Raw genomic sequence first — 11,402 nt, 5'->3', positions numbered from 1 at the left:
TGGTCGTCATGAAAAAAATCATAAAGGTTAACACTGTTTTTATCAAATTAAACCTAAAGGGTAACACTGTATAGAATAGAATAGAATAGAATAGAAACACACACACACACACACACACACACACACACACACACACACACACACACACACACACACACACACACACACACACACACACACACACACACACACACACACACACACACACACACACACACACACACACACGGATCCGACCGGGATTTCCGTTGCGATGGGTTTCCTCCATCAGCGACTTATACAATAAACAAATTATATAAAACAAAACCCCTCTTTTATTTTAAAATAATAGTATGCAAATATGTTGAATAGGCCTCCATCTTTGTTATACTTTTAAAATGTTCCTATATATTTATAGCTTACACACTGATATTTTAAAACAGGAATGCGAAATGGATCCTGGGATATTTAATGGTCCCAAGTCCACACCATGGACATATTGGGCTAGCCCCACCAGTAAGTAAAATAATCTCCGTTAAATTCAACAGAGAAACACTGAGCATGCGCATTTCAATGTTTCAAGTCCAATACACGTTGCATTGGGCTGGTGGGGCTAGAGCCCCTCTTGCCCCTCCAGACGAACTAAGCCGGAAGAAGCATTTAGAATTGTCGGTCCTCCTAATTTTTTTCCGGTCATTGACCAGTAATAACCGACAACGGAAACTCTGCTGTAAACCGGCCTAACTTTCACCGTCAACACCGAACCCCTTCTTCTTCGCACAGCTGTCAACATCCGAAACATACGCTAGTTAGATTTTCTCAAACAGCAGTTTCAAGTACGGGTAGCAAAACGGGCGATCGCGTCAAATGACGCGTCAAATCACGTAGGAAGGTTCTTGAACATTCTAGACTATGAAACCTGCTTAAAACACTCAAATCAATACAATACAAATATAAAGTAAAAACAAGTGTTATCTAGCGATCCGTTATCTGTATTATGTTTCAAGAACCCTCCTACGTCATTTGACGCGATCGCCCGTTTCGCGGGCAAAACATTTGTCATTTGAGGCGATCGCCGGTTTCGCGGGCAAATTTTTTTATTGTTTCGATTAAACAATTAAATACAATACAAATATAAAGTAAAAACAAGTGTTATCGCTATCTATCATAATACAGATAGCGATCCGCTATCTGTATTATGTTATTTCGTCGTTTGGAAACATGTTTTCTGCATCGCGTCGTCTGTTGCCGGGCAGGTTGTCAGGATGTAAACAAACGATGACGTAGGCCGGTACAATTTTCGCCCCCGGTACAATTTTAACGTGACAGCTCCATGATTGCTAAATCTAATGAGAGAGGTAAAATTGCCATTAAGGAAGGAAAGCATTGTAGGCCTTGCGACTGTGCTTCGCAGTATGCCTTTCGAAACACCACGTGATTTGTCGATGAAACGCTACCAGGAACGCCTAAAGGGCGTTCTTGTGTCATGACGGAAACGCCCAAGCCTGCAGCTGGACCCTTCTCGTTCAATCAGCGAGCTGAGAACGATGACTTTAAAGTCAGCTCTCGTTGACGGACATCTTCACGCACGGTGTTTGGTTTGCTTACAGCCTGCGCGCAACGTGATTCCCGGCAAAACGTTAGCGATTGGTTATGGCAGATCCAGAGTGGCACTGGGCAGATCCAATAGTTTTAAACCTCAACAGACACCCGCCTTCAAGTGAGTTAACGGTTGTCAATTGAGTAGGTCCAGACTCTCTGTACAAATTAAATTAAGTACGAGAGTCTGGTAGGACCAGGCTAGCAGAGCGTCCGTGGGCGGGACAAATTTGCAGCAGAAACCAATGAAAGTCACCACCAGGGGGTGCATTTTTCAAACTAAACTTGGACCATCCAAGTAGTCCCTTAAAATTGAAGGACACTTGCGGCATGTTAATGCAATCATTTGGGGAGAATTCAGTAGTACTAAGTAATTTAATTTGACATAATGTAAGATACCCAACTGTTGTGTAGGATGCCCTCTTGTCTGCTTTAAAGACTCCAGAAGTAAGAGTTTGCTTGGATGATCCCAGTGTAGTTTGAAAAATGCACCCCCTGCCGGCGACTTTCATTGGTTAATGCTGCAATTTTGTCCCGCCCACGGACGATCTGCTTCATACGGATACGAAACACTTTTGCTACACTTGCACCACATAGACGTGTTGCAAAAGAATCCGCAAGAAAAACAGCTGAGACTCGTAGCAGCAGATTCGAGCAGTTGTGTAACCGATGGACTTGTGCTCGCTCATTAAATTGTTCATTGAACATAGCGAGCTATATAATTTCATTTATGAGGAAATATTTCACAGATGTGCAACTTCTGATGCATTAGTTCACATTTGGGTTTACGAATGCACAAATTTTGTGCATGTTCTCAGATTATGAAACATGGGTGTGTGAATGTGTTTTGCACCAACTGCGCTGAAATGATAGAAGCAAAATTGTCAAGTGCATGCCTAATTTCTTTTCCTTTGTCGGCCCTCAGTCAAATTCTGGGTTCCTAAATTGTTCCTCAGCTGTCAAAACTTTGAGAACCCCTGGTTTATACCTTTTACGTTCAACAAAAACTCCAGGAGTTCTGCATTAAAAAAATCATCATGCTAATCTGGGTCATCGACAGAAAATAAAACCGATAAAAGAAAAATACAGAAGACACAATGTTGCATCAATTCATTTTTAATCAGCTCGGGAAGACTGGAACGTGTCTTGGAAAAATGAACATATTTGAACGCACAAAATCATCTACACAACCGCCTTATTTGTTTAGCTCTTAGTTTGATTGTCAGTTACAACTGTGAACGGTTGTACACAGAGGAGAAAACCAGCAGACACGCTAAGCACACGCTAAGCACCCGGAAAGCTACGGTAAAAAAAACTAAAACAAAAAGAAGGTTGCAAGCATTGAGACTGAAATGAAAGATTTAGTGGATTGAAATGGACAGACCCAATACCAAAAGCATTTTACAAACACAACATGGAGGACCAAAAACACAGCAAGAGCTAGCATCCTGGCCGCAGTTTATCGGTATTTCAAACAGCGTAAAAACAGTTTATCTTACAGTCGAGATACTGAGACGTTCCCTCCACCATCCTCGGACGGTTTTAAAATATGAAACAGGCAGCGTTCGCAATAGACGTATTGTTAGGTAACATTTATCCCAGAATTATTCAATTGCACTTGGTTAAATTGCCTTAAAATCTTTTCCCTGGTCATATGAAACACTGTATTAACGTAGCATGACTATCACAATCTATTGCCATTATATTGACAATATTCACATACAAGGATATTTACTTAGACGATAAAACGAACAATTTAAATGTAGAGCAACTATCACTATCTAATGTCATTATATTGTGACAATATCTCACATTCAAGTTTATTCAATTATACTATAAAACTAAGTTTTAAACTAATTGTCTCTGTCAACTCTTATTTTCCTTTCTTCATTTTCTATAAAAGCTATGCATGAAAAATCCAGACAGAACATGAAGCGCTTTGTTCAACATATCTTTTAGGGATCGAGAACAGCAATGGCCGACAGGGAAATCCAGAAGTAAAATGATCCTGCTGTGACAGAGCACGACGCATGGAAATGAACAGAAGGAAAATGGGAACTTCTTTCAACCGTGAGGGAGATAGGAGTATTACCCTGACACTCCATAAAGATGAAGTATGAGAGAGACCAAAACGGTTTTGGAAGGGCTTTTAAGTCGGTTTGTTGTTGAAACAATAAGTGAGTGAGTGAGAGAGTGGAAGGCAGGCTTCTCTCGCATGAAAGGTGAGAAGGAAAGAGGTCTGGTGTGGCAGACCAGCACAGAGAAACGTACACACAGTAGCACGGCGAGAACCTCAACCAACCAAACACGCACAGAAAGACCACATGAGGTCAACCGCCATAATCTGGACGGATCCAGCGCTGCTCGCAAAGTAGGAGAACAGAGGAAGGAAGTGGCGCTCCGTTGAAGTCATTTCCTGTGTCTGAATACGGTCTCTGTTGCTGTGCATGTGCAGAAGCTGCCCCCCGCCTCACTGCGATTGTGTTCCGACTCCAAGAAGACACGTCATGTTAGCATTTTGTTAGCTAGCTAAGTCACTTTAGTGTGTGGCATGACAAATTACGTGTAATTTGTCATGACATATTATATAGAATATTACACGGCTGCAATTAAAAAGACACATGATCAGTAGATCTATGATCTAGCTGTGGTTTGTGAAATCAACCGATTTTTTTAAACCTAAACCAACTCATTTTTTATGGAAATTAATGTTTTTTTTTGCTTTCCGAATTCGGCATTTATTTTTACTGAAGAAATAAAAAATTTTACAGGATTGAACCATTTTTTAACTAACGCGTCAGTTTTTTCTTCTACACGGGAGGGGGGGGGGGGGGGAGTACTGTGATAAGCAGAGAGACATGCAGGATAATGATACAGTAAATTACGGGATATGGCGTTCATCCATTCATCCAATCATTACAAAAGAGGAACACTGGTTATCCAAACCGACTCTGGATTCGAAAAGCATTTAAAAAAAAAAAACACCAAAAGGTTGTCAAGGGTTTCAACGTAACAGCAGTTAGCAAAGGTTCAGTTTACACGTGGCGGTTGTCGGTTTAGGTGTGCGTTTGTTTACCCATGCAGTGTATGTATTTTGGAAGAATGCTCTTCATCTGCCACTCCCAGTTTGTGTGTGTGTCTGTGTGTGTTTCATCTCCAGTATAGTGTCCCGCTGGCTAAGGTGCTGGCTTCCCGTGCACGCCCCCCGTCCTACTTGAGGGCCTTGGCCACGGAGGCGTAGGCCATGTGTATCTCGGCATCGGCGGGGCAGGTGGAGGAGAACTCCTCGCGGCCGTACGCCATGTCCAGGTAACGCCACAGGTTGGCCAGGTCGCGAGGCACGCTGAAACCACGGTAACGCAGAGACACCACCTGGGAGGGAGGGGGAGGGGGAGAGAGAGAGAGAGAGAGAGAGAGAGAGAGAGAGAGAGAGAGAGAGAGAGAGAGAGAGAGAGAGAGAGAGAGAGAGAGAGAGAGAGAGAGAGAGAGAGAGAGAGAGAGAGAGAGAGAGAGAGAGAGAGAGAGAGAGAGAAAGAAAAGGTGAGGCAAATTAATATCTGCGAATCATAATAATGATTAATTTCACAAAACATTCCTGATTATAATATGATTGTAATCATACTAAAGTGTTCTTAACTCCAGGCAGGCTGCAGCAGGGTAAACAGACGGATTAGCCCCACCCTCCACCCCGAGGGGTCTTCACCGGGGAGGGATTACCCCGGATTACCTTCACGATGTGCAGTTTGGGCAGCAGGTTGCAGTCGGCCAGCGTCAGCTCTGAGCCGTCCAGGAAGGGGCGGGACGAGGAAGTGACATCATCCGCGCTATTCTGGTCGATTTCGTCAGGAAGTGGCGAGCCGAGGAAGGCGTCGAGCTTGGCCAACGCCTTAAGGAGCCCTTTCTCTAAGTCTGATCCCCCCCCCCACACACACACACACACACACACACACACACACACACACACACACACACACACACACACACACACACACACACACACACACACACACACACACACACACACACACACACACACACACACACGTGGTTATTTGTCTTAAATGATTGTCAACATAGTAATCAATGCCACTGTATCAATGTTACTGAAATAGGTTCCCAATTTAGTGGAAAAAAGGGGTAGAATCCGATGTTCCTCCCCAAAACACTCCTCAAAGGGGCGTGCCGTGTGGCTGGACGGGTGGAGCTCTGTCTGGGCGTGGTCCGTGTCCCAGCGAGGGAGAGGCTCTCCGGACACGTATAGTACATTGCTGCGGTGTGTGGCAGATTTCATATCGCTCATTATAACTTTCAAATACAACAACGTACTAAAAAGGTATCACAAAGTTGCCGTAACCAAGGAGATATCACGCCCGCCTCTTTCCTAAAACTCTCAACCTTAGACACATTTTCCTTTGACAAAAACTACAGAACACACCAGAATATTTCTGGTGTTTCTAAACAGTAATCTGCCAAAATGGTCGGTACCAATATCGGTTTCTAAAATTGGTTGGCCAATTGACAATATCGGCCCAAAATTATTTGCCAATATTGTTTGAGAATAGTGGTTGCCTATTTATGTTTCCTTCAGGATCAATACCCATGATGACAGTTGCTTATATCCTTCACAGATATTTCCTGAGTAAGGTCTTGAGGTTTCTGGCCCTTTAAAGCTGCCTCACAGAAGGAACTCTGTTGGACCCGTCTGTCTGGAAGTCAAGGTGTGTGGGCGTGCTGACTCACTGTCGTTGAGCTGGGGGTTGGAGTTCTTGATGTAGGCGGAGAACTTGGAGAACACGTCCATCCCTGCCGTGTTGGACTCCGGGTTACGGGCCGCCAGGCGGGGGTACCTGGGCAACAAACACAGGATTAGCCCCGCGGGGTTGGGGGTAGTCTAACGTCAACTGGGGAATCAGAACCTGGAGAACCGGAAACCATGTCGACAATTTTTTGTTCCGTCTCATAGAAGATATTGGAAAGTTGAGAGCATTTTTGTATGGTGTGGAAGTGGTTTTAAGAAGACTATTGTAGAAATTGGTTTTAAGAGGACTATTGAATGGAAATGGTTTTAAGTGGGCTATTGTATGGAAGTGGTTTTAAGAGGACAATAGCATGGAAGTGGTTTTAAAAGTGGACTATGGTATGACAATAGTCATAAGGTTACTATGGTATGACATTCGTTTTAAGGGGACTATTTTATAGAAGTGGTTTTAAGATTACTACTATGAGAGTGGTTTAAGAGGACTAAGGAATGGAAGTGGTTTTAAGACGACTATGGTGCGTTGGTGGTTTTAAGGGGTCTATGAAGGTGGTTTAAGAGGACTATGGTATGAAAGGTGTTTTAAAGGTGACATATTATACCACCAGGTATGAGTGTTACAAGCCGTTTTGAAAATCTGCCTCTTCTGACATCACAAGTGGGCGTGTCCACCTAGATGTATGACGGATAGATCAGTCTACCAGAAACACCAAGTGGACTGTAGCAAACGTCGCTCATGTATCCGTCATACATCTAGGTGGCCACGCCCACTTGTAACAGCTCACACACTCACACCTGGTGGTAAAATACGTCACCTTAAAGAGGACGATGATACGTTCTAAGTTATATGGCAGCAATGGTGTGGACAAAGTTTTAAGATGACTAATATGGAAGTGGTTCAAGAGGACTATGGAAGGAAGGATTACTTTGGGGGGCAGAGGTTGTCCTCCAGGAACTCCTCTATCTTGTTGGTGTCGGTCTTCACGTCGCTGCCGTAGACGAGGAAGGGAGGCTGAGCGCCGGGCGCCAGGGCCTTCAAGATGTCAGGCTTCCTGCGGAGAGGCAGAGGGCTTTAACAAGGGTCTTCTGAGAGTAAGAGGATGGGAGAGGTGGAGATAGAGGCAGAGGGCTTTAACGAGGGTCTTCTGAGAGTCAGAGGATGGGAGAGGTGGAGATAGAGGCAGAGGGCTTTAACGAGGGTCTTCTGAGAGTCAGAGGATGGGAGAGGTGGAGCTCGAGGCAGAGAGAGAGACACACATACAACTTTATACCATCTACGCAAATTGTACTGATTGAAGAAGAGAAAAAGACGAAGAGTCAGTCAACAAACCAAGATAGGATTAGGGAATTTGAGTATTGAGAGCGAAACGTTGAATCCAAACTGAAAAAATGATTGAACTCTGAGTCATACAAAAAAGATTGAGGAGGAGTAAGCAGGAGGAGGGGGGAGGAGGAGGAGGAGGCGGGGGTGGAGGAGGAGGAAGGGGGAAGAAGGAGGAGCAGGGTAGAGGAGGAGGCGGTGGGAGACTGACCGAGAGGAGGAAGCAGGAGGAGGAGGGGCGTGGAGGAGGAGGAGGAGGGGGGGGGGAGGAGGAAGGGGGAAGCAGGAGGAGCAGGGTGGAGGAGAAGGCGGTAGAACACAGGCGGAACGAAGGTGGAGGAAGAGCAGGGTGGAGGTGGAGAAGGCGGAGGACGTGGAGAGGCTTGGGTCGCGTCGGACCTGGTCATGTCCACGGTGGTGACGTCGAAGGTCACTCCTTTGAGCCACAGCACCATGAAGAGCCTCTGGGAGAAGGGGCAGTTCCCGATGCACTGGCCATCGCTCCCCGCCTGCACAAAGTAACACACACACACACACACACACACACACACACACACACACACACACACACACACACACACACACACACACACACACACACACACACACACACACACACACACACACACACACACACACACACACACACACAGCTCCAACCTCAGACGGCATCCTGCTTTATCAACGATAACGTGGCCTGGGATCAAGTCTGTCTCTCCAGATACAGTTGACTTAACTCATCACACTCCATGTATCCATCTTGTCAGATTTAACCGGAAAGAGGGTTTATTAGCCACTTGTCACCATGACAACATTATACCGTAACCACGGATGCAAACCACATAAACTTGTTTTGAGGGCCTGATTTCCATGGGTACACACACACACACACACACACACACACAAACCTTGTTTTCTTTACTTCAGAAACATTAAGCATTGCACCTGATTCAACAGTTATAGCCTGACAGATTTTTAAACCAATTGTTGTGGCCAGAAAGGATACGGGGTAACACCATAACTTAGTTTAAATAACTAACTTAATACATACAAATATCAAATAGTAGACAGAATCAAACAACAATGACACCATGCATTAACTGCCTAAACATCAGTAAACTAAATAGCTATAAAAAAGACTCAAATAGCCCTCGGCATATTTCCTTTACAGTGGAGAGGCAAGAGAAGTGGCCAGTAAAGGTTCACAGGAAACGTGAGTCACAACGGCATCTTTCATTATGAAGCAAAAAGAGGAAGGGAGCAGCCATTCATCCACACACAGAAATCATTATGGAGAAGCCTGTTTAGCTTACGAACAAGAAACCCTTTGATCGTGTACATAGAAACATGTTCTTTCACCACACACATGTCCAATTTACTAAACATAGATTAAAGTCCTGTGTCCCATTATCTTAATGTGTGCTTAATCAGATTAGTCTTGCTGCTCTCTATAGACCAGTTGACTCAGCAACTTTACTGGAAATTACTGTGAGGTGTTAGAATAACACTCCACAATGTGTATGTGTCTCCAAACTATTTCAATTGATTACCCTACATATCTCCCTGTGTGTGTGTGTGTGTGTGTGTGTGTGTGTGTGTGTGTGTGTGTGTGTGTGTGTGTGTGTGTGTGTGTGCGTGTGCGTGTGCGTGTGCGTGTGTGGGTTTTCACTATCTCCATCGATAACATATCTCCCCGTGTGTGCGTATGTGACAGCCTTCTTCTATCCCTCCGCGCTGAAACACTCACTCCTCCATACAGTCACATCCACTCGCTTTACCTTCACAAAAAGTTCCACTTTGGTTCGATTTTCGTCACTCATCTCGCCGATGTCCGTTCTGAGTTTCTAATCGGAAAGAAAAGGAACCAGTCGTTAACAAACGAGTATTTAGTTCCAGTTGATGTTACTATCTCATCACAGGACATTGCAAATAAACCATCGAGTCTCCAGACTCGTCAAACATCCACAAAGTAACAAACATCCAAGCGCTATAGACCTCCATCGTGAAACCACAGCAAACCTACCAGGAACCCCGACACGCATATACGAGTCCAATTTAGAAGAGAAAAAGAGCGATACAATTGCGACAATTATTTTCGTAAAGCTTTTTTTTTTACCCTTCTAGCGCTGAAAGTTGCCGTCGACGCCTTGCTCGTGTCCCCGCCCTCTCTGCCCCGCATCACGGCTCCGTTTCCTGCATGCTCGCCACTATATGTCTCCAGACACACAGACATACACACACAGACTCAAGTAGGCTACAGTAGACCCCGGTTGTTCTCAAACTATCGATGCTAGTACAGTGTACAGTGTATTCCAGTGGTGCTCGAACAAGTGGAAGGCTACAGTATAGTAATGGTAGGCCGCACACAAACTACCAGGGTCCCTGACTGTTGGGACCCGTGAGAGCGAACCTTAATCCGGAGAAAGAAGCCCGTGAATTAATTTAATGTGACAAGTTTGACTTTCAACTATTTCGGTGATTTTGCCCCAGATAGTTGCAGCTTTTTATTCTCTCAAGGTTTTAACACTAGGCCTACGCGAAGGCATTGCTGATGAGCCTACCTCAATATAAGTAGGCCTAAATATTTGTTCATTTTGGGTCGTGACTGATTGTGACTTATTGACTAATGATTCATAATTTATAACTAATTGCCCATACTCGGCCATTAGGCTAACAATCACCATGTAGTCCTGTGGTCATGACTATGCCTATTTAAGCCTTTATTTAAGTGTAAGTAAAGGGTTAGGAGGATATTCATTATTGTTTGAATTCACTCCAAAATCACCAATCAGGATAACTTGCTTGTCACCATGGTCACCACGTCTGCCAAATTAGGTCAATTTAGCTGATGTGTGGTCCTCCATACATCCACTGGGTGGCGGTGTTTTCTCCGAAATACACCTCCAGTAAAAAACATGGGTGGTTTAAAAAAAACATCCCCCGTCGCTCGGTGGACGAGTGACTGACTGTTGACTGAAGCAGTCGCTCTCATCCAAAGCTGCTTAATTACTGTCCAATCATTTGTTGTTTAGGAGCAATTAGAGATCGAATGGTAATCTCGGATCGAGCACCGGAGCAGCACTTCTGGAGGAAGACGAAGCTGAGTCTGCTAACCGAATTTAAAAGGCTGCTTTCGAAGAAATATCTATTATTACATTCTGTTTGTTGTAGCCTACTAACGATGTGAAAAAAGGATTCTATCCATTGAATTTATTTGATCGAATATATAACATTTGTATTTAATACGTTTCCTATATATTTTTTTTACTGTTCAACAATTTGGGCCGGTTACCTAATTGAAAGGTAAACTTCGCCTTTAAATGCATTTATCAATAATGAAGACAAAAACATTTCAGTTTTAAAAAAATAAGTATCCTTGTAGAGTTCATTCATTCAACGTCTTTACTATAATAGGCCTGGTATAAAGTTGTGCGGAAATGGTATAGTGACACGATACTGAGTAGGGAATAGACCAATAGAAACTATTGGTCAAATTATTTCTAACCACCCACTTTAGTTGTGTTACCTAAACATTACCAAGACGTTGTGGGGCCTAAATCTTACCAAGTAGGCTAGTTGTGTTGCCTAAACCTATCCAAATACCACCTGAAAACAGCCAATCATGAATACAGGACTCGAACCACGGGGGGAAGTTCTGTGTTTGACCCGTTCATCTTATGATACATTCTCCAAACCGGTTAGTCGCTCTTTATACTTCGGCACCCGACTTTCTGAACTTCACAACAT

At 44.0% G+C, this 11,402-nt stretch overlaps 1 protein-coding gene across 2 annotated transcripts; it reads right to left on the bottom strand.

Annotated features, from left to right (window-relative positions):
• Positions 1 to 2,678: 2,678 nt before the first annotated feature.
• On the bottom strand, positions 2,679 to 9,899 carry clic1 (chloride intracellular channel 1). 2 transcript variants are annotated; one of them, XM_060042954.1, is made up of 7 exons: positions 9,772 to 9,899; positions 9,434 to 9,499; positions 8,055 to 8,164; positions 7,261 to 7,386; positions 6,319 to 6,425; positions 5,306 to 5,487; positions 2,679 to 4,950 (listed from the first exon to the last, which is right to left on the bottom strand). In XM_060042954.1, the coding sequence occupies exons 1-7, from the start codon at positions 9,886 to 9,888 to the stop codon at positions 4,789 to 4,791; spliced, it is 870 nt and encodes a 289-aa protein (XP_059898937.1). In that variant the 5' UTR covers positions 9,889 to 9,899; the 3' UTR covers positions 2,679 to 4,788. The 2 variants fall into 2 exon arrangements, with proteins under 2 accessions (XP_059898937.1, XP_059898938.1); XM_060042955.1 differs by having other exon boundaries at positions 9,679 to 9,836.
• Between the last annotated feature and the right edge of the window lie 1,503 nt (positions 9,900 to 11,402).

This window comes from Gadus macrocephalus, chromosome 22 (assembly GCF_031168955.1).
Source record: "Gadus macrocephalus chromosome 22, ASM3116895v1".
In the NCBI taxonomy this organism is placed as follows: Eukaryota; Metazoa; Chordata; class Actinopteri; order Gadiformes; family Gadidae; genus Gadus; species Gadus macrocephalus.
The sequence above is the reverse complement of the archived record's forward strand: the minus strand, read 5'-3'. Positions and strand labels throughout refer to the sequence as shown.